The sequence below is a fragment of the Stegodyphus dumicola genome, chromosome 4 (assembly GCF_044657685.1).
Source record: "Stegodyphus dumicola isolate Sdum_Otavi_A_Nest chromosome 4, ASM4465768v1".
NCBI lineage: Eukaryota > Metazoa > Arthropoda > Arachnida > Araneae > Eresidae > Stegodyphus > Stegodyphus dumicola.
In genome coordinates this window covers 93042959-93067699 of record NC_140771.1, presented here as the reverse complement: position 1 = coordinate 93067699, position 24741 = coordinate 93042959, and the positions used below count along the sequence as shown (strand labels likewise).

Here is a 24741-nt window from a genome sequence, read left to right as displayed (position 1 = left end):
ACAGACTTGAATGACTTGAAATCAACGCAAAATGTTGTTCAACTGAGTTCTGCGGTATTAAAATTTTTTTAAATAAGTACTAAGGTGTTCTTTTTATTCTCTCATTAAGTCTGCTTCTAAGTATGGTAGTAAGTATTAAGATATCAGGAAAACCATGTGCTTATAAAAATTTAGTTCTCTTTTAAGACATGAGCTCGTGAGCTATTTGAATAATTATCGGCAACATTAATAAGAAAAGATTATATCTGTGGAAGGATTATTTTTTACGTTATTTAAAGCACGCACTTCTGACAACGTAAGAATGTAAAAAGCTATAATTCCTTACTTTCTGAGGATGCGCTCTCGATAGTTATCAGTAAACATAACTCATTTAAAGTTTCACTTTGCGTAAAGCTTTCCAACAAACTTGTTAAAGAAAGAAAGAAAGTTCCTTCGTTCAGCTTAGAAAGTGGCCTACGAGATAAAGCTAAACGAAAATGTTTATCGCTTGGCGATCTTCTAAGAAGATCGCCCGAACTTTTCCTATTTAGAATTTTAATGTAGATCCGCCCATCCATTCTTATCAACGAAACATTCCTTAAACAGCTTCCTCAGAAAATGAGAGAGCGCGTCTTCCAATGAATTATTTTCTTCCCTCAAATAAAAATAAAAATCTCTAGTTAGGTGCTATTTTTCAGGGGAAAACTGTATTTACTTGCCAGATCTCCTCCTCTGGGGATATTTTGCGTTATTTCTTCTTTCTTCTTCTCTTTTCTTTTGCTTCTTTTCCTCCATGGAGGTTGTAATCACGTGGTGCTTGATTACTCTCGAACATCAGGTTTTCGGTGCGCCATCTTAGGACAGTGTAGCGGTAATTTTTCGTTCGTAGAAAGTGTATTGTGTTCCCACTTTTTTCTGACTTCATTTACTTTTAAGGTAAGTATGCGGAGGGTAGGGGATATACTTCATTAAGAGCTCTTTTCTACAAGAACCTGTTAGAACAGACTGGATCTAGTGAATTGATTAAAAACACAATCCTAATTTCTTTTTATCATGGCCTAATGTTTACTCTAGTGGCTAAAGCTGCCTCTAAGTAATTGCATTTCTGCTGTTAGTCACATGTTTCCTACTTTCTTAGACCTTCTTTCATCTCCTTTCTTTGTCTTTAATGTTTGGGACGAGATTGTCATTTATACAATTTTCGGATTTATATCTTCTTACAATTTGTACGTTTAGCGCAATAGTTGTATTCGGTGTACTGAGTTCTAGACGTTAGGTTCTTTTTGTCTTGCATGCCTCCCTTGTTTCCCGGTCAGTGTTTAACCAAGTCTGATTAATTAATATATAATTTTTATTCTGGAAAATGAACAGTTTTTTCTGTTTTTGTTCACTGATTTTTCGCATTCGCCAGTTAGAGGACGAGAAAATGAAAGATTTTGCTGAAAGCAATAAGTTTACAGTTGTTTGAAAGAAATGAATTATTTATAAATGATCATTTATCAGTTTTACTTCATATCTTTTTCTTCTCTGGCTTCTTTAATTATTGCAAAACACAGGGGGACATTCTGTTTAAATGTCATCCTGCTTTGTTCCAAAGCATAGTGAGGAATATAATATGAGGATCTTGTACCCTTCTTCACATACCAACAGCTTCTTAAGGAGGCTTTAGGATACACCGATTCTAAATGCTCCATTTCTCAAAAATACTGTAATTTCAAATTACCGTACCTAATCAGGAACTGGATACAAGCCCTTCGGGACAAGCGGCGATTTCTCCTAACCGCAATACTACCCCGCCGTTCCATGTGAAATGGGAAATATTTGTCGGTGACGATACGTTAGAAATTGTATAGATGTTGCATACTGCCAACTTCTAACTTGCAAAAAAACTGAAAGAATAATATAGTAGCTGATAATTCAGAAATTTAAACGTTCCTGAATTATAATCAAAAATAATTTGAAATTCACTTAAACTATTCGGAGAAATTAGACTGTGAAAAACCCAGTCAGAGAAAAATACATAAAACTTCGCGAAACTTTACTGAAAGAAAAATGTTAGACATATTTCAGGCTAACTCTTTTTCTTTCTAAGATACTTTGTTTTTAACTGAGTTACATTTTAAATTATAATGCGATTTTGTTAGCTGCACATTAGAATTAACTTCTCTCCCCTTCTTTACTTCGATAATAAAAAAATCTCTTTGTTTTACCTATAGAGACCAGGATGGAATACAGGATAATGTGGATAATTGCCCAGATATTCCAAATAGTGATCAGTTAGATACAGACGAGGACAGGAAAGGTAGGTGAAAAATAATCTTTTCGCAAACTTCAATCGATGAGCTTGAATGTCGTCCATCAAAGCACGTTCTTCACCAAAAAATATTAAAATATTATTTTATTAAAGATAAGCCAGAATAATTTATTGGGTATTGCCATTTATCCCCGAGACTTATCACATCATCTACAAAACACTCGTCAGTTTTTTGTGTAAATGCCTTAAAGCAGCGGTTTTCAACCTTTTGACTAACGCGTACCATCTAAACAAAAATTTAAAACCTCTAGTACCACCACTACAAAGTACTACTACCACCACCACTCTTGAACAAAGCTCAGATCGCACAAATTTACGAGTGTTAGAGAACAACCTCAGTCAGAATGTTGGGTTTTTAATTTTTGAATTTAATAGTTAAAAATACGAGGGTAAGTTGAAAAATAACCTTCCCCTGTCGACTGTGGTCAGAGTTGTGTATGAAAGTCAAAACATAGAATGAGACATTAAAGATATGACATACCTTTATTTTATTATTCTCGTACGAGTACATTGAGACATTTGTCATATCGCTTGATAAGCTTCAAAAAGGTCCTTCAAGAAAAATTCACGCTTTGCATATGGAAGAAGCGTTGAACGGCTATGGGCGAAAGGCGACACAGCAGGAAAACGCGCAAGTCACCGATACACCATTGGGTAGAGGTTGCTGCAAATCAAGCAGATGGCGCTGTTGCAGTGCCTGCTCAAAGCGGAGACCAGCCTCTCATTTGAGCCCCGGTAGGTATGGAGAGAAGGTGCGTTTTGAATTCGTGGTCAAAGGAGGAAGTGAGAGCGGTTATCCGCTATGAATGGGCACGTGGAGTATCAGGAACAGAAATTCATAACCGCCTCGTGGAAGTCTATAGGCCAGGTGTGATGTCGAAGCAAATGGTGCGGAGATGGTGTCGCACATTCAGTGATGGACGTCAGCAAGTGGAGGACATACCGAGAGCTGGACGGTCGCGCACGGCCACTACAGATGCAAACGTCAGGAAGGTGGATGACATGATTAGAGCGAACCGGCATATCACCATCGATGAAGTAGCGGAAGAACTTGGAATCTCACGTGAGCGAGCTCAAAACATCATCCACGACATTCTTCGATACAGAAAAGTGTCAGCACGATGGGTGCCCCGACAATTGACCTCGACACACAAGGAACAACGCATGGGGTCAGCCTGGAACATCTCGTGCGTTACCATGAAGATGGCAATGACTTTCTGTTTCGGATTGTGACGGGGGATAAAACGTGGGTCCACCATTTCACGCCAGAATCGAAAGCCGCATCTATGGAGTGGAAACATCCGTCATCACCTGTCCGAAAGAAGTTCAAGACAACTCCCTCTGGAAGGTAAAGTACTCCTCACAGTTTTCTGGAACGCCCAAAGTTTTGTTGCTGGACTTTTTGGAGGTTGGAACCATCAATGCTACGCGCTACTGTGACACCCTGTCGAAATTGAAAAAGGCGATTCGGAAAAAGCGGCCTGGCTTTCTCACATCTGGCGTACTGCTGTTGGATGACAATGCCAGGCACATTCGGCGACGGCAACGCAAAACCATATTGCAACTCTTGGTTGGGAGCGCCTACACCATCCGCCATACAGTCCTGATCTCGCACCAAGCGACTTCCATCTGTTTTCGGCTTTGAAGAAAAATCTCGGGGGAAGGCGCTTTGGAAGCAATACTGAAGTGAAACAAGGCGTTCAACGCTTCTTCCATATACAAAGCCCTGATTTTTTCCTAGAGGGCTTTTTGAAGCTTATCAAGCGATATGACAAATGTCTCAATGTACTTGGTACCTATGTGGAAAAATAAAGGTATGTCATATCTTTAATGTCTCATTCTATTTTTTGACTTTCATACACAACTCGGACCGCAGTCGACAGGGGAAACTTATTTTTCAACTTACCCTCGTATTTTGCTTCTTTGCGTACCACCGGTTGAGAACCCCTGCCTTAAAGTATAGTTGGGAACGAATATACTAATAATGTTAAAAAACCACTCCCGCAGATTACTACAACTATAGGATCTCACCGCTTTAGCTCAACTCCCTATTAACGGGAAAAGCGAATTAGGCAAAGAGTCTTATTTTCGGGACTCAAACTATTGCATTAGACCATAATATTATCAGACTCGAAACTGAAGCGAGCAAGGCTGCCTTCTTAATTACCTGAGTGTAGGAGAAAGAATTATTCGAACTCCTTGATCGTCTGCCTGGGGGATCTTAATAGGAATTTGGCTTGTGATACTTTGTTCCCACAGCCGAGAGCCCCTTAACTACGATCTCAACGAAAATTCACTTGGGACATTTATGAATGTATGCTACGAAAAACTCTTTATATTATTTTCGAAATTTTTAAGTGAATTTAAATTTATTAAACTTAACTAACTAAACTAAATGTAAATATGGTAAGCAAGTGATACAAAAAGAAATTTTTCAACGAAAACGAAGAAATTAATCTATTTTCCTCATTATTTGTTCAAATGCTTGCTTACAAACGCGCACGTTTAAATGTTTCCAGGTAATGATTTTAATACTGGAATGTATTTGACTGACAAAATTATTCTTTGATTAATCAACTTCTTTTCATCTTGCAAACATCATTAATTAACTTAAGCCTAGTTTTTCAGTGTAATAGTACAATTTCTAAATATAACCAATGTTACATAGTAAATACTTGGCAGGAAATATCAAATCGCTATTAATTTTTCTTCTGTCCGCGTTCTATGAAATTCGAATTTTCACTTTTCCTCCTACAACACTGATATCAAGAATAACATTATATGACTTTTTTAAGGTACGAGTAATCATGCAAAGCAGATTAAAAAAAACCTAACATTTTCAAGGTTGATATAAAAGATCTTTTTATCAAAAAACTGTATCTTTAGTTATTCAAAAACTGTGATAATTTTTTATTAAAGTTTGATTTTGAAATAAAATGCATGTAAGGCAATATTTACACGTATGGTCAGAATAAAAAACTCAAAATTTTAGAGCGCAATGAAAACATTTATGTTGATTTGAAATTTTCATATGGAAACAAAAAATTCTTTAAATGAATTATCAAATCTAGTACTTAAACGTAGTGATCTTTGAGAAAATTCCGTATCGGAATGAAATGGAGATACAAATAAAGTAGCACAAATACAACTAATGCAACGATTTTACGAATTACTTGAAAATATATTTAATTTGATTCTGCAACAAAAAAATATTTAAGCATAATTTTGACTTTGAAATTTTCCATTTCGAACACATTTTTGATCTCCAGAAAACCCACAAATTTATAAACCAATAAATATGAATATAAAGTAGTACAAATTAAGAGTAATGAAGATATCATCCAGTTATTTTAAAATATATTATGTAAATTGTTTTCTATGAAAAAGATATTTATGAACCTATTTTAACTTTTTATCTTTCAGGTGATGTGTGTGATTTTGACAAAGACAACGACAGTGTGCCAGATAATAAGGATAACTGCCCATTGGTTTTCAACCCTGATCAGAAAGATACAAATAGTAAGTAAAATTTAACTAAAATAAAATTGGAAAGAATTATGTTACATACAAAATACCTTCTTCACAGTAAAAGAGGTCTATAGCAAATAACTGAGAAATGGGATCGTTTTTTCTTTACGAAAAGGAAGCATAAAGCTAATTGGAAGGAACGGTATACATAAATAAAAATATAAAATAGATGTATATATTTCATGGATCAGCCAAAAGGAATTAAATTTATAAACTTATCTATTCCATTTTGATATGAAATAATCAGTTTAGCTTTAGAACAAAATCATCATGAATTCTTCTCTGTGCAAATAAAGAACTCTGAACTGCGGATGAAAAATCATATTTTGTGTGTTGTAAATGTATATGTATAGCATGTTTAGTTTATTATAAAATCAGTTTTGAATGATAAAACTAGAATAATATTCATATGATAAATTCCAGCAAGAACTCAAAAAAAAAATAAATAAATAAATAAAAAAAACAGAAAAGGGTAAAGAAAGAAAGAAATATTATCTACTCTTAAAATCAGAAACAGTCACATATAACAATGTGGCATATCTTTTAAATTATGCTCTATTTCAAACTTAATTTATAAGTTAGGAATTTTAGAATGCTTAACTATCTCTTTTTGTTGTTGTTGTTATTCGTTTGATAAACTGATTTTGGTTTTCATTTATGTGTTCAATGAACAAAATTAATATCTTGAGTCTTCACTGAACAAAATCACTAATTTTACTCATACCCCCCCCCCCAAAAAAAATTGAAATTATAGAGTTTCTTCTCTGGTATTGTGACGACATACAGAGTTTTGTAGAATGATTTAAGAAGTATGTTCTGATTGTGAAACACTTTTAGACGTAAAAGCAAGCTTGCACAGGATCAATCAGGCACAATTAGCACTTTACACTTTCAAACCATAAGGTATTTTCTTCCTCCTTATCGCATGTCTTCCTGGTGGAAGCACGTCAGGCTAGAAATCACAAGGTGCGGAATTTCAATCATGGCTAAGTCACAGTACATTCTGCATGTTTCTGAAAGAAAAAAAAAAAAACCAACGTCTCCCAACATTTTGCAGCTCTTTTTTGACCTGTTCTTTTACGCAATATATTCCTCGACATGGGTATCTTCGTTTCTAAATTAGAAGACACAAGATTTACTGATATACTTTGTGAAGACACAATAACACGCCGAATAAATACTAATTCAGAAGTCAAACAACAAAAATCAGCGTTAATTTACAAGATTTTCACAGGACTAGTTTCGATGGTTTTACCGAACCATCATCTTCAGCTGCAAAACCGCAAATGAAAAAGATAGGAAATAATGTTTAGATAAGATAAGAAAGCCTGGACAAGAATAAGCAAGTGGCGCCATCTGTTTACGAAACCAGAACTAAAACATAATTTCTCTAAAAGCCGAAGGCAAATTTGGATTGGAATTAGGATCGTTAACTAGAACAGAAAGATTTTTATGAATGTGAAATGCCTCTAGAAAATCCAGTTCTCCAATGGAAGATGTTTTTTGAATAATTTTGGCAGCAGAAAAATTGAAAGTGTGATTTTCGGACCAACAATGTTGAGCAACAGAAGACTTCTGTGTTTCCTTTTTTCTAACATATGCCTCATGTTCTTTGACGCGAAATTTTAAGGCTCTCTTAGTTTGGCCAATGTAAATTAAACCGCACTGGCAAGGAATCCTATAAATACCCCAGGAATTCATATCCGGAATGGGGTCCTTGAGTATAGAAGTTGGAATTTTATTGATGGGAGAGAAAACAACCCGAAAGTTAAATTTCTGCAAAATATGTGCAACTTTATAGCTAATTGATGGAAAGAAGGGAATGACAACAGAATTTTTATAATCTCCTAAAATAAGAGTGTGGCTTTTAGTGTGTTGAGATGAGAATTTTTTAACTGCTTGATTAATAATGTTGGGTGAAAAGCCCCTGTCAATAGCTATTGCTTTTAAATAATTTAGTTCTTCATCAAGGGCTGGTTTGGAGGAGCAAACTTGAAGAGCACGGAAAACATAGGAATAAAATGAAGCTAACTTTTGTTTAGTCGGATGACATGATTTAAAGTGTGGTGGAAGGCAAACCGATGAAGGTTTACGGTAAACTGTAGTACTGAAGTTGGATGTGTTACGTGTGACCAGAATGTCGAGAAACGGAAGAGAATTGCAAGTCTCAAGTTCAAAAGTGAACTGAATAGCAGGATCAATAGAATTCATTGTTGAAAGAACTCTATTTAAATCATCTTTATTACCTTCAAACAGGGTAAAAGTATCGTCTACGTAGCGGAACCATGCCGGGAAGTTTAAAGTTTCAAACAATTTTGATTCATAATAATGCATGTAGATATCAGCCAGGATGGGACTGAGGGGGCTTCCCATGGCTAATCCCTCAGTTTGCTTGTAATATTTATTTTGGAAAACAAAATGTGTTTGTTTCAAACAGAGTTGAGTGAGAGAAATTAGCTCATCAATTTCGATGCAAGAGAAATGAAATTCGCGAAGTCTGGTTTCTAGACATCTTAATGCACCCTCCACTGGGACATTGGTGAATAATGATTTTACATCAAACGAAACCATGAGTAAATTACGAGCAGAAATGTTTTTAACCTTTTTTACAAACTCTATTGAATTTTTTATGGTGTAAATGTTATTGTCTAATAGAGTGGAAAATCTAGAAACTAAATATTTAGCTAATGGATACGAGGCAGTACCTAAATTTGATACAATAGGGCGGAAAGGAATACCACTTTTATGAATTTTGGGAAGAGCATATAATCTGGCACAATTCGCAACAGATGGGATAAGCGAATGTTTTAAGTTGCTTGAAATGATTTGCGAAGATTTGATCGCAGTTTTTATTTTGGATAAGTCCGAAGGTGAAGGATCTTTAGGGATCGGATTATATGGTCCTTCGTTTAAGAGTTTAGTGACACCATCGATGTAAGTGTTCTTATCCATGACGACTATCTGGCCACCTTTGTCGGCCTTTGAAATGATAAGAAAACTTACATCGATGGTGTCACTAAACTCTTAAACGAAGGACCATATAATCCGATCCCTAAAGATCCTTCACCTTCGGACTTATCCAAAATAAAAACTGCGATCAAATCTTCGCAAATCATTTCAAGCAACTTAAAACATTCGCTTATCCCATCTGTTGCGAATTGTGCCAGATTATATGCTCTTCCCAAAATTCATAAAAGTGGTATTCCTTTCCGCCCTATTGTATCAAATTTAGGTACTGCCTCGTATCCATTAGCTAAATATTTAGTTTCTAGATTTTCCACTCTATTAGACAATAACATTTACACCATAAAAAATTCAATAGAGTTTGTAAAAAAGGTTAAAAACATTTCTGCTCGTAATTTACTCATGGTTTCGTTTGATGTAAAATCATTATTCACCAATGTCCCAGTGGAGGGTGCATTAAGATGTCTAGAAACCAGACTTCGCGAATTTCATTTCTCTTGCATCGAAATTGATGAGCTAATTTCTCTCACTCAACTCTGTTTGAAACAAACACATTTTGTTTTCCAAAATAAATATTACAAGCAAACTGAGGGATTAGCCATGGGAAGCCCCCTCAGTCCCATCCTGGCTGATATCTACATGCATTATTATGAATCAAAATTGTTTGAAACTTTAAACTTCCCGGCATGGTTCCGCTACGTAGACGATACTTTTACCCTGTTTGAAGGTAATAAAGATGATTTAAATAGAGTTCTTTCAACAATGAATTCTATTGATCCTGCTATTCAGTTCACTTTTGAACTTGAGACTTGCAATTCTCTTCCGTTTCTCGACATTCTGGTCACACGTAACACATCCAACTTCAGTACTACAGTTTACCGTAAACCTTCATCGGTTTGCCTTCCACCACACTTTAAATCATGTCATCCGACTAAACAAAAGTTAGCTTCATTTTATTCCTATGTTTTCCGTGCTCTTCAAGTTTGCTCCTCCAAACCAGCCCTTGATGAAGAACTAAATTATTTAAAAGCAATAGCTATTGACAGGGGCTTTTCACCCAACATTATTAATCAAGCAGTTAAAAAATTCTCATCTCAACACACTAAAAGCCACACTCTTATTTTAGGAGATTATAAAAATTCTGTTGTCATTCCCTTCTTTCCATCAATTAGCTATAAAGTTGCACATATTTTGCAGAAATTTAACTTTCGGGTTGTTTACTCTCCCATCAATAAAATTCCAACTTCTATACTCAAGGACCCCATTCCGGATATGAATTCCTGGGGTATTTATAGGATTCCTTGCCAGTGCGGTTTAATTTACATTGGCCAAACTAAGAGAGCCTTAAAATTTCGCGTCAAAGAACATGAGGCATATGTTAGAAAAAAGGAAACACAGAAGTCTTCTGTTGCTCAACATTGTTGGTCCGAAAATCACACTTTCAATTTTTCTGCTGCCAAAATTATTCAAAAAACATCTTCCATTGGAGAACTGGATTTTCTAGAGGCATTTCACATTCATAAAAATCTTTCTGTTCTAGTTAACGATCCTAATTCCAATCCAAATTTGCCTTCGGCTTTTAGAGAAATTATGTTTTAGTTCTGGTTTCGTAAACAGATGGCGCCACTTGCTTATTCTTGTCCAGGCTTTCTTATCTTATCTAAACATTATTTCCTATCTTTTTCATTTGCGGTTTTGCAGCTGAAGATGATGGTTCGGTAAAACCATCGAAACTAGTCCTGTGAAAATCTTGTAAATTAACGCTGATTTTTGTTGTTTGACTTCTGAATTAATACTTTGTGAAACAAAGAAACTTTCATTCAAAATTCAAGTGCAGTATATCAGTAAAATATGAAATACGTAGTTTTTGAACTTCTTCAAATGTAGTTTCTTCTATTATAAAACATTCCTCCTCTATGGTCTTTCCATCTTTAAAGGTCTTAAACTAATATAGAACATTTGTAACGCCTTACTCCACCTGTAAGTGTCAATAACTAAAGGTTATTTGGCTTTACACCTGCAGCAATTTAACTATGAAATAATTTTTTGTAAAATTTACCTTTGATTTCCGAGCGTCTACAGAACACTACCTTTTCTCATGACCATTAGAACAAGCACATCATAGCGTTAAACCAACTACAAACAAACTCGAGTTTCAAAGACATATAATAAATAATCCAAAATTTCATGATAAATCAACATTATTTTAAATTACCTTTCGGATCAAGGTCAAGATATTTTTGAGCAATAACTCTTCTGAAAAGGTTTTATATTTGAATACAAATTTTTCTAAATAATAACTGCATTAAAATGTTTTTGAAAGTTTGCGCGGAGCTTCTGTTGGATGAGTAGCATCACGCCAACAGCACCTTTATCACCGTATGGTAAAATCCTGGTGTCTCGTATACTTATTCCTGTCCTTTCCTGTTACGTCAGAGCTGCCTAGACTGGATACGGAACGAAGAACCCGAGTTCGAATCCCGGAGAAGATATGAAACTTTGTAAGCAAAAAGAGTCCATGATACTTTGATGCTTGCTGGTATGCTGGTGTGAGCGTGAATATCATCGCGCTCTTACCAGCATCTCAAATACCCTGGTTGAGGGAAGCAATGCATGTAAAACCACAGATAGTACGGCTTATGGGTGAAATGCAAAAGAAAAAATTTTTAGCTGGCCCTGGTCTGTGAAAGATAGTGCAAGAAAAGTACTGCGTAATATGTAAATGAAGTGTACTGTCGGTCATCAAGAACTGGCGAATCAGGCCGTAGGGAGAAGTTAAATGAGTGGCTGGCGGTAGTCTCGTTGGGGGTCACCCTCCAAAGTGCTGAGCGCCGTGAATGCTGCTGAGAAAAGGAGCGTGGGTTAGGAGGAGATAATATGAAATGAAATGCGGGAATTTAGACAAAAATACATTAAATATCGTAAGTAAGAAGGTGTGTAGCATAGGGCTTGAGATTAAAGTCCTATTCTAGGAGTTCATATCTGAAATTATCTGCTTAATTAACTATATCGTTGGTAGTGGCATTGGTGTAGAAGTCGTTATTTATCCTTCCAGGATGTAAATTTCTTCGAGCTTAAGATCTTTATGAAGATCTGCGCGTCATATGAACCATGGAGCTCCCGTTATTTTTATGAGAAAATTATTTTGAAAAGTTTGAAGCGTTAAGTAATCAGATTTTAAAGCCGTGCACAAGGCCGAGGATGCATAAATTAATACTGGGTGAAGAATGAATGTGTATATCTGCTTTTTCCTAGCAAAGGCTAGCGTTGATTTTGAAATAAGGATGTTATTCAGTTTCCTGAACACACCAATTGCTTTGCCAATCGCTGTAGTAACATCAGGATTACAGGTGAAAGGGGGAGTTGAAATTTACGCCTAAGTATGTAGGTAGCCTTAGTGACTTTAGGAATATTTACGTTAAATAATGTTAAATCAACATCCACAGTTTTCTTTCAATGCCGGCCTATGAGTAAAAACCTGGATTTATACGCATTTATGATAATCCTCCATTTTCGACGCGAATGTTCAATCTCATGGATCCAAACACGGGATGCGTGGAAAAAATCATGCCTAGGGTTCAGTGAAGAAAAGAGAATGGCTGTATCGTCGGCATAGAATGGCGTGATGTAATTACTGTTATTATCAAACACCGTGAAGAGTCCGTGTGGCAATGGGGACGTTTAAATACACCGCAAACATAAATCCTCTTTTGAAGTTGGTTGAGGGGTGGGAGGACCGCCGCCACCCGGCAATACCTAATATGTCTAGACGGGTTCGAATTCCGAAGAAAGCATGGATGTTGGTAGGCGTATAGTGCAGGGATTCTTAATCTTTTTTTGCCCTATGCACCCCTTTGGTCATTGCTAGAAAATCCTCTACTCCCAACGTTTTCAAAACTCGAAAAATAAATATATACGTTTATCTAGATTTAGATGATTTTTGAACGTGCTTCATAAATTAAACAATAAAAAGTGTAGAAAATGCTTATAAACACCAAAACTTGAATAGCAGTAGTTTTTTATATTCATAAACTAAAACTAAACACTTAACAGCTAAATAAAAGGCTAACTGCATCCCGTCTGCAACTGTGAAATGTGGCCCATTGATAACTCCCCCATGAGTCTGCGGGAAGGGGGCAGCTCAAAATACACTGCAAAATACTCCTTGGGTTGATGGCAAGGGAGAAGGCGTGAGAGGACCACCCTCCAGGGCGTTCGAAATGCCGTCTGGTGCAGAAAGCTTAGCAGTTAGTAAAGGCCAGGTGATACCTAATGTCCTTAGATAAATGCACAGGTGCAGGCCTTGCTTCAGCCTATAACTATTATACTTTAGAGGCGCTCTAGTTATAGTGATTAGTGTTTCTTGTTGCTGTATTGTTCGGCTCGAATTCGAACCCGGAAAAGGTATGGGTGTTTATAAGTATTATAGTGTATGTGCTGTATAAGGACACTCAAAATACAAAGCGAACTGAAAGTTCTCTAGTGCGGTTTGGTGGTGTGGGAAAAAGGACAGAAGACTTCAAACCTTCAACCAGCCAACTGTCTGTCAAAATTGGGTCAGAAATTAATAGCTAATGAAGCTGGACTATACGTGTATGACCAATGATTAATTTCTGATGTCCCGACCCACTTATGTCTATAATTCATTTCAAAGCTGGCTTGAATATTTCTAATGCTCACCATAAATTCTCTTTCCACTGAAGATGAACAATCATTATGTAGATTATAAAAATTAAAAATATAGCATTCTGTTGGAAATTTGGCATAATCACTTCGTGGGAGCACAGCAAGTAGCGCAAACATACCACTCTTATGCAGCATCTACGTTTCACATGTGTAAATGCACTAAACAATTAAACCATTTTACTTAAGAAGGTGCTTTTAAATTATAAATCTGAGAATTATTTTAGATTTAGCTCAGACATGACTCTGTTTCATAGGATACCAACATTGTATTTTAGCTTAAAGACTTTCGATATAGTTAATGAAATACTGCAAAGCACACAAAAGCTGTCTATTAGAAGAAATGCCTTTGTTGAGGATTTTTTTGACGAAAACTTTCTAAAGAGCCTTGTACTCATGCTATTCGTAAGGAAAACCAATCCTGCAGCCAGCCCATTGGCCTGAGATTGGACCCTAGTCGAAATTCTAAGCATTCAGCGGTCTTAAAGAAAGAATGCTGAATTGAAATTATAACAAGAACAAAAATAAAAAGGTTTTTTGCAAGATTAAGAATTTAAAAAAGAACTCCTTCAGTAGCGTTCAAAGATTTGTTAAGTTCTTACGATTTTTAAAATTAAAAGGAAAAAAAAATCCTAATAAGCTATTTTTCGCTTATCACGCAATCATGTTGAAGTTCTTGGATTGGTACTTCAAATGGCATTGCATTAGATGTATTTCAATGAGCTAATAAATTGGAACAAAAATGTCTGCCGTCTGTTCTTGACAATAAACAACTAAGAATTTTTTTTTCTGAAAACTTCCCTGTCAAGCCTTTCCTCTTTTCTAAACTTTATATCACAGTAGAATGAAAACAACTTTTTTAAGAAAGATGCTCATTACTTCTCTATTCGATAAAAGTATTTTTTCATTCTTGGTGTTCTAGATTTCGGGTTCGAATGATCTGAGTAGAAGATCCTCAGTTTTCTCGCGTATATCTGAGATCCTTGTGGGAATTTTATCTTTCTTCTAACCTAGGGATTTTCTTCAGAACTTTTGAATCATTCCGAAATTTTTCACAGTGTTATTTAAAAATATTACTGTGATCTTCTTGACAATTCGAAATTTTTGTTTTATGGGCTAAATAAATAACGCATTCTGTAATTTTATTTGTAATAAGTCTTTTCCATAAAATAAATTGTGATATATTTGCTTCTCAAATCATTTCTGAATATATACTCTTAGCATTTAGCCACAGTTTTGCGTTGCAGTATGTTAAAAATCCATAAAACCTGTACTTTGACTGGGATGCAAATTCTATACAGGCTCTATACTCCTATTTCGCTTTCAGAACTAGCAGCCGATTTTTCTTTGAAGAATCAAACTTAAACGAGCTATTGGAGATGCTAAGACAGCAACGTAGAATTTATAAATTTGCACGCCTAGTTGCGAAGGTTTAATATAGAATCTTCCTCTTCAGCTGAAAAAGCTCAAATAACAAAAGAGAAGCTTGTGCTGAGAGGAAAAAAACTCAAGCTGGCTTCGCCTCCTATTGATGAAAAATGATAACAACTGTAAAGTAATTTTCTTAAAAACTGAGGACAAAGACGGACTGAAATTAGGATAATTTAGCCGAACCAAAAAATTTTTATTAGTGTGAAACGCCTCTAGAAAATCTAATTCGCGCATGAAAAATGTTTTATATTAATTTTGGCTACAAAAAGAAAGGAAAAATGTGCTTTGCTGACCAAACGTATTGGACAAAAGAGGCTTTATGCCTTTCGTTTTTACAAACATATGCCTCATGTTCCTTAGCTTGAACTTTTAAGGCTGTCTTTGACCAGAATAATCTAAACCACACTGACATGGAATTCTGTACAATGGGGGTTCATATTCGGAATGGGGTCTTTAAGTGTGGAACTGCGAGTTTATTGAAGGAAGTAAAACCGATCCGAAAACTGAATTTCTTCAAATTGTTTGCAATTTTATATCTAATCGATGGGAAAAAAGGAATGACAACAGAATTCTTATCACTTCCCAGAACGATAGAGTACTTTCTATATGTGGAGATGAAAATTTTTTAACTGTTTTATCATTAATCTTAGGTGAAAAGCCTCAATCAGTAGTAAATCTTTTTAGGTAATTTAGTTCTTGATGAAGAGCCAATTTGGAAAAGCAAACCTGAAGTGCTTTGAAAACGAAGGAATAAAATTGAGTTTTTCATGAACTTAATCATGAACAGACTGGCAGTTTACTCTGCAAACGTTGTGAAGAAATATTATTCTATATGCTGTTAGATGCAGATACGGCTAAAATTTTAGCATAAGTTCATTGTTCTGCAAAAATTAAAAACCTATTGCTCTCCTGTAACAAGTGTGGAAGCGCATGGTGTGATATGTCACCTACAATATCTCTGCGGATGGTATACTTTAAGCGCTGGCTGGTTTCACAAGCCAAGAGACCAGATTCCACTGAGCGAGCAAACGCTTAATTCGAAAAAAAAAAAAAAAAAAAAAAAAAAAAAAAAGCAGAACTCTTCTTGGAACCCCTCCAGGAAAGCTTGATTCTGATTTTAGAGAGAAAAGAATTTTTATGTTATCATGTTAAAAGTGAGTCTAACTTTTACAATTTATCGGGTTTTTTTTAAACATTTTTATTCTAGAATTTTATTTTTAGTTCTATGTAAAATGTTTAAGGGAATCCCAAAACTACAGTTGAAGAAATCAGTTCAGTAAGTTAACATTTAACTGAGTCTATTCTTGCAACCCCACTTCTCGAACGATTATTTTCTTTTTTCGCTCCAACCTCGTTAACTGGTCGCAATCCCAGCCCTCCGTCGGTTCTTTGCTCTATTCACCATCCTCACCAACCGCTCTTGATTCACTCCTCTTCCGGATCTTTTTGATAGAAGTTATTGTTAGTGAGCGGTGAGTCTTAAAAAAGAACCAATTCATTTCAGTGAGCTTCTGATCTGATCCCATAAAAGAGCGGTTTTGGTCATCTCTAGGGTTGACATTTGTAAATACAGAATTCTTGCGAAAGGAAGGCGCTTGAAATTTTTTAATCCGAAAGGCTTCATAAAAAGGTTGATGGTACACAAAAGAAGGGTATAAACTACTTTGATTCATTCCCTAGATATTCTTTGCCAAAACTCTGACAAATCTTATGCAGATTATCCTCATGTGCTTTGTTTAAATTATGTATCCAAATTCAAATAATTATATCAATAATAGACAAAAAATTTTAAAGAATGGTGCTTAAATTCAGCTATTTATTTCAGCTGAAGTAGTGTAAACACATTTTAAACTATAGATAATTACTGGAAGATTATTTTATTAATTAGCATTTTAGCTTTTTGAGGGGTCCCCCCCCCCGGTATTTGCTTTACATTTTATCGAAATTTTTCCGAAGTAGTGCCTGATAAGACGTTCTTAACAGCTTTTCATTTTTACTTCCTTGTACGAAGTAAAGGAAGCATTGTAATCACGAAAAATTTCGGGCATCATATTTCAACGAAAATTTCAATTTTGACCGCTATCGAATGCAATTTAACGATGTTATTGGGTGACATCTGTACGTAAGGACAGACACACCGGGCGAAGGACCTCCATCCCAGGTCCTCATTATACGGGACCCATTCAGAGTTTGAAATATCCCACGCCCGTGGGACCTCGTTCTCGCAGGCGCAACCCCCGCAGTCCCCGTCCGGCTTTTACTAAGCATTGGCCAGAACGATACGTTGCTAGTTTAATACGCTGTCACCTTGCCTCCGAGCACCACTCCATCGGCAAAACCACGTTGTAGAAAGGTGCTCTGTCCGCTTTGTCAGTCCCCGCCACGAAAACTGAATGGGGTCAAACCCCCGGGAACTCAGTCGACAAATGCACCATGTAGCTCCACCACAGACGAAGGAACAGACACGACAGTACCAGTACGGTCGCTGCCAAGCCTGAACCAACCTGAGTACAATACTCAGGATCTAGTCCTGTGAAGTCAAATTATATACCCCCGTGGTTGAGACTGCCTAGGTACAGATCCTAACCAGTACTTCCAAGGCATTCGCCTGAGTGAACCCCCGTGGGGTGAACGTAAGGACAGAATAAAGAACTCTTTCTCCCAAAACTGGTTCATAAGAGATGTTTTTTCGTGACATCTGTACGTACGTACGCATGTATTTATCTCGCATAACTCAAAAACGAGTAGCTCAGGGCATTGAAATTTTGCATATAAGATTTCTGTAACATACATCTCACTTTTTGGTTCAAATCGGCGGCACCAAAAGTATATATATATATATATATATATATATTACAAAAACACAAATAATTCTTTTAAAGGAAAATTTATAATCCTGCCAAGAATTTTCGCGCAGTATACCGCTGGAAATTGATCAGTAAATCGGCTAACTCTGGATACAGAAAAGCAAGGCTTTTGTTTTGGAAGAGGAATTATAATTAAGTTCGACATACCTCCTCCTGATGACGTTATATCCAAGTTGATCAGATTCTTCTTATTTCTTGTTCTTTTATATTCTTTCCCGATGGCCAAGTTTTTTTGTTTTTTTTTTTCGAAAAAACTCTAATTTTAATTGAAAAGAAAAAAACTTTAACTCTTTTAATTGTATACGGTGTTTTACGTTTTTCTATACCTTTAATAAAACTGTTTTGAGTTTTATATATTTTTGTCTTGCCGAGAAAGGAGAATTGAATTAATTGAATGAGAAATATATCTCTAATGAAATTCGAGGAAATAAGTTTAAATGAAATGCAGCAAAAAATGTGTATTATTTAATAGTCCATAAAAGGAAGTCATGTGGTGTCCCATATTTTTTTTTCGAGGAGAGAATCTTTTGTTTGATGTATTATCGTATTGTTCCAAATAGTTAACTCTCGTAGTTGTGTTTTTTTCTGTTACTGAGTTGTTACAGTGAAACCATCCAAACAGACTCAACAGTTCCAACCGATTTCTGTCTTTTATGAAAGTGCGTATTTTTAGAGAATATAATTATCGATACTAGTGTTCAATATGAAATACTAATGTCCATTTACATACTCAGAAATGCTTTGTCCTTTTGATGTAGTCCCCATGAAAACGTTACCGTATTTATTATTAAAATAAACGCTGCGTTGCTGCAATTATTCCGGAGCGCTGCGGAGTACCATTATTAATATAACAGATCTGTTAGAAATGAAATTATTCTGATTGTAAGAAATACGTCGCTTCATTTTGCTTAATATCAGTTTTATACTTGAGTATTTGTCTAATTTTTGTATACATTGTGTCAGCTAATTATTCCTCTTCAGAATATTTTCTTTCCAAAGTTATGCTTTCCTCCATGTTTTTATATATAGGATGTACCGACAAAAGGGCCGGACTTAATATGAACGAAAAATACTTTATTTTTAGAAAATATAAAGCATGTGTGCTCATTAAACAAAGGAAAATGTTCCGATTTAAGAATGTCGTGTTTGGTTTGACTTGGCAGCACTCATTGTATTACTATCCGTTCATGTCGCAGATTCGTTGCAGCTTAGTCGACATGGAGCGTTAAGCAAAGAAACAGCAAGTTTTGATTGTCAAAAATCATTAGAAGAATGGCAAACGTTATACACAGGTTGTTAGGAAATTTCGTGGAATCACCGGACTTGAAATCTCACCTAATGAAACAACAGCTCGCAAACTGATAAAGAAATTTGAGGACCCAAGTTCGACAGCAAGCATTAAATCGCTAAGCTGTCGATTTAGCCGTTCTGTTGAAAACTTCTTTTTTGTGAATGACAGCGTTATTGGAATTTTAAAAAAATATATGAATTTAGAATCGTTCATCGAAAAAGTGCGGTGCTGCAGAGCAACTTGTAGAGGACATATGCCAGACATTATTTTCTTTTGAACATTATTTATGTCGGAACATGTACCTGTTGTAAATATGTAAAAATGTTTTCCATTTTTTAAAAATAAAACATTTTAATGGGCATCTTAAATCCAGCGTTTTTATTGAAACAGCCTTCATTTTCGCAAAGTGATGCATTAAAAGTTTATCAAGTAATTTAGTTCCATTGCCCATCTTCCAAGTACGAAATGCTGTTGGAAAAAAAAGTTTAGAACTTCTTTCTCAAATCTGTCTTTTTGTAGATTCCGCTAATTATTTAAATCGCATATTCAGAAAGTGCGATTTGATTATTATCAATATTTCCAATCACACTAAATTCTCATGCTGATATGGTTTTGTTTATTTGATTATGACATAGCTCTCGAGGATTATATGCCTTAAGGGAAGGATACCTTTCTGGATGACCTTCTAAGAAAAACTGGCTCGTTACAATTGTGGAAAACCACGAAAAAGCCCGTGCAGCCGGCCTGTTTGCCGGGATTCAAACTCCGTGCCGAACTACCAATGTTTGTCGCGTTATTAATCGCTCGGCAGCTGGTAGGCCATGACCATACGAAGAGACACTAACATGATTCAAACACCTTTTATAAATAACGTTCGAGAATGTACGGCATTTTCCGAAACATTCTGAAGCGAGATACGGTACTGAAGTGCATGGCTGTCCAGCTCAATTTGGGATACCTAATCGCTTATGGGCATTAATATTTTTGAGAATTTCTGATTATTAACATACAACTTTGATGCAACTTATGTAAGTATTTTCAATCTTTTCAAAGCTAATTTAATTCTGACGAAAAAGAAATGATATTCTTTCAACAAAACGCTTATCATTTTTAGCAAAAACGAGGTTAAATTATATTGCTTTCCAAAAATGAAAACAGGTTTTATTATTCACCGTACGTGTGTCGTTTAACTCATCCGAAGTATTGTAACATGTAAATTTATTACGTAAGATTTATGATTTAGTAATAACAGGAAATAATGTTTCAAATTAAATTTTGTAAATTTGATAAGTATATTAATAACCCTGATTTGTCACGTCTCGTATACTGTTATCGCCGAGTAAAACTTCCGGTAGGCGAACGCAGGGAATAACTTCATGTTACCATTGTAATACTTGGTTGCTCGCCAAGTTCGTTTGTTTAGATAAATATGGGAGGAATTTTATCATCCGAAGCAAAGACAATCAATCAATCAATCATGCTATGGGATTCAACAAAATATTCATGTGACGGCACAGCTTGATGTGCTCTTGTATTAGTGAAAATCGTCGTCGTTAACAAATATTCTAGTTGCCGCATTTTGTTTGTAATGAATACGACGAGAATAGAATCACCGCCGTGACTTCCGATTGGTATAAATCATTACTGTATGAATTTATTCCAACTATGCACATCAGAGCGGTATAAAATCTATTCTCATTCGCAACAATACATGACCACACAAAGAATGGCTTGTTTGGGAGTTCACAGAGAAGAATGGACGAGCAGAGTTCGGTTATCTTCCATATTCATTACATGCGAAATCATGTGACTTCAATAGTTTCGGCCATTTGAAACTCAAGTTGTTTGACATTTCTCCATGACACCGGTATGATATAAATAACAAACTGAATCTACATTTTATAAGCTTTATTGAAGTAGAGCGGTTTTCTGAATGACAATAAATATAATGCGATTTCCTACGTCACAATTTCGCTGATAAATTGCATAAGCTCTTTGATAGCACTTTATCTATGTCAATATTTCAATAATACGCATTTCATTCTAAATATTTACGAAATTAAGTTACGTGCTATGCTATCCTGTGTGATACACCATAACAATTATTTATTAAAAAAATTATCTGCTTATTTAATTATTTATAAAATTTATAAAACATTTTTAATCTACCTGTATATTTATTTATAAAATTTAAATAAATTACTAGAATACTCGCATTCTCTCATATCGAATTATTTTGAAATTGATCCGTGCCCATCTCATTTAGATAGCTTGTATTTTGTGCTCCAAGTGTTCGATGGGTAGATTGTACAAATCATACAACTTTGATAAATAATACAACTTTGCAAAGATCTTTTTTGAAAACTTATAAGGTGCTTTCCCGACCTTCCAGCATGCCTCCTTGGTGTAACGGTAGCACGCTCGGTACATATTCGAGAGGTCTGGGTTCGAGTCCCTGAGAAGACATTGCTCATTTTTTATGTCTCCTACTTCAAAATAACCTAATGACACTACAAAACTTTTGGATATGTGCTACTAATTAGCTTTATCGTTTTGGAGAATAATTTGCGAAATTATATTTCAACCCCAAATTATGTCTGAAAGGAAGGAAACAACTTTTAAAAGAATTTATTTCTTTGGAGATGAAAATACAAATTTTGAATCATTTGTTAAAAGGAGAAAATATATCTGACGTTGCGAAAAATCTTAATTTAAATGAGGGAACAGCGAGAACCATTAAAAAAATGCTTTATTTTTAAGAACTTCCGGAACGCATTTTGTGTTGGTTGTTAGTCTCTAGAAACACGCTTTTCACGCAACACGGCATTTTCTAGGAACCTCTCTACCGTGTTATAGAAGGGATACCTGTATTTGATAATCTTCATTATATATTGATCGCTTTTGTTAATTAATAATTATATACCATAAAAAGTCTTTTAGTGAAATTGTGCAATTCATTTAGAATTTGGAAGTCATGAACCGGTATAAATTAGATATTCCCTGATTAATACTCTAATTATAGATATTCCAGCTGTTAGCCGGATGTGCTTCCAGTTACACCACAAAGACTTCTCATTTACTTAAAGAGCGACTGGGGAGAAAGAAACCCAATCGCCAAAACCAGGTGGCCGCGAATTATCGTCACCACCAGGATCTGGCACCTGTTTCACCAACTGTCTTCACCTTACACATTTTATTTCGGGCGCCATTGATAGAGTTTAGTTATTTATCGAAGCGAGAAACATGAAAAGCGTGTAATGCCCTCTTCGGGAACCTTCCCACTGTGAGTCGAACGTTCCAATTACGACCCGAAGACAAGCTGAAAGGAGTAAGAAAACACTTTATATTTTCACCCCGCAACACACACTTAAAAAGCAGCTGGAGAGCAGTAGACCCAGTTGCTAAGTCCTGACAAATTATCGCTACCAACTTTCAGTCAGGCGCAATTGTAGAGTCATTTAAAATTTTTCGAGCAAAAACGGAAAACAATCAGTAGTGCCCTCGCCGGGGTTTGAACCCTTGTTCTTCTGATTGCTAACCGAACATGCTTCCAATTACATTACAACGGCATGTAGTAAGAAGGGACAAAATATTTTACAAATAATTATGTGATAGATTAAGAAATCCGTGTTAGATTAAGATTGGATACGTGATAGATTGATTTGAAATACGTGATAGATTAAGGTTATTTTCTTTTTGAAATTCCATTATTATCTGACCAGTTATACAAATAATTTATGTTAAAGTAGACACAAGTAATCCAAGTAACTTGGTTTTTTTTTTTAAGTAATTAAATAGATAACTTTGCTAGATTACTTTATGAATAAAATAATTTTCTAATTCTAGTATATTTTTATTGATATATATACTTAAGAATTTATCTTCATATTAACGATAAAAATATGTTTTAAAAATTGTTAAACATAATGTATAATCACGATTGCTTTACAAGAAAATATAACTGAAGGGAGTAAACGGGTGTTTCAGCACAGTTTATAGATTATCTGTTTAGTTAGTTAGTATAATAGACTGATTAACATAACAGTTAAGCTACAAAAATTGTTATGTTTCGATGGGAGAATGTCCTTTAAATTGGTAGACACAAAAGTGCATATTTATTTCCCACGCATTTTTCTAACCATTTTCTATTATCTCAAAATATGCAAGGACATTACATGTTCATGTATTAAATTTCAGAAACTGGCGTGGGAGATGCTTGCCGTGGGGATTTCGATGGTGATAAAGTACCTGACCATCTCGACGTGTGTCCAGACAACAGAATGGTTTACGCTACAGATTTCAGAGCTTATCAGACAGTAGTTCTGGATCCTGAAGGTGACTCGCAAATCGATCCACATTGGGTCATTTATAATAAGGTATTTTTTCCTCACTTATTTCTAAATTCTTTTCATTTTATTATAATCTACCAAACACCACATCGTTGTTAACTAAAACGAAAATATTTAAAATATGTATATATGAGGTTCCATACAAATCCTCAGGGGAAGCGGTGAAATCAGAATTTAAAGTTCGGAAGATATTTTGAGATTTATGCGGATCAAAAAACTAAACATCTAAATTAATTAACTGAATATTTTTTTTTCATTCTGTTATTATTGTTGCCTCAAATAATAATATGTAGGTAAATATTCATGAGTAAAATTATAATGAAATGATGATTTTCTTTACATTTTACATATAAACTATAAGTAACATTAAGAGGTTTTAATTCTTTAAGTGACTTTTACATTCAGTGACTTTTACGACAAATGATTTTTTTAGACGATTTAAAAAAATAAAGATTCGCCAGTTTACGAATTTAAAAAAAAGTTAAATTTATCTGAATGGCAAAATAAGAAGAAATTTTTCAGATTATTGTATGTAAGATAATTTACAGTCGGTCACTTAAAAGGTCACAGACACTTAAAAGGTCTTTCTAGCCCTCTCCCAAATGCCGTCGTAACTCCTGTCGTCATTACCGCACAGGGCTTATTTCCTCCACCTCATTTGACATTAGTTCTTTTCAGCCGTTATTGGTGAACGCTTTAAACGGAAATAAAGCGGAAGAACAAAATTAGAGGCTTAACCATCTTATGCAACTATCGTTACTATAGTTATAAGGAAAAAAGAGAGGGCAGAAATAACCTTGAAGTGCCTATTCTAAAGTAATAGATTATAGTAAATGTTAAGAAACGTCTAAATGGAATTGTTGATGTTATCAAGTGTGAAATTATTTATTTTGCAGAACCTGTAGATTTTCATTTCAAGAACCGCTATCAATTGAAGTAATAATACAGTATGGAAAGAAACACATAGACGAACAGCCCTCTTCGGTAGAAATTAAACGAAAAGAAAAACCGTAATTGAAAAAAATTACAGCTTCTTTAACGAATTACAAATACGTCCAATAATCAACATGTATGCTGCTTTATTTTTAAATAAAAATTCGGAATAAAATGTTCTTTCCACAAGCTCCCTTTTCTGACGTCTTTTTTGCTCAAAAATATTCGTATTCCATTGTTTAGTTTCTAAACTAAAACTGCGAGAAATGATGGGACTATATTCTTCGGTGAATGCACACGCTTTTGAGCATATCAAGTGTTCTCAACTTAGATTGATCGCTCGTATAGTTATGCATATAAACATATATATACGTTGTAACAATGGATGCGCACTCATGGTGT

General features: G+C 35.1%; 1 protein-coding gene across 1 annotated transcript in view; it reads left to right on the top strand.

Moving 5' to 3' along the window:
• The window catches only part of LOC118188342 (cartilage oligomeric matrix protein-like), a 1186180-nt gene that overhangs the window by 1114124 nt on the left and 47315 nt on the right, over positions 1 to 24741 (top strand). The window contains exons 17-19 of the mRNA XM_085815229.1: positions 2196 to 2281; positions 5717 to 5812; positions 23255 to 23433. Of these exons, the coding sequence (XP_085671355.1) occupies positions 2196 to 2281; positions 5717 to 5812; positions 23255 to 23433 (361 nt within the window). The remainder of the gene's footprint in view (positions 1 to 2195; positions 2282 to 5716; positions 5813 to 23254; positions 23434 to 24741) is intronic.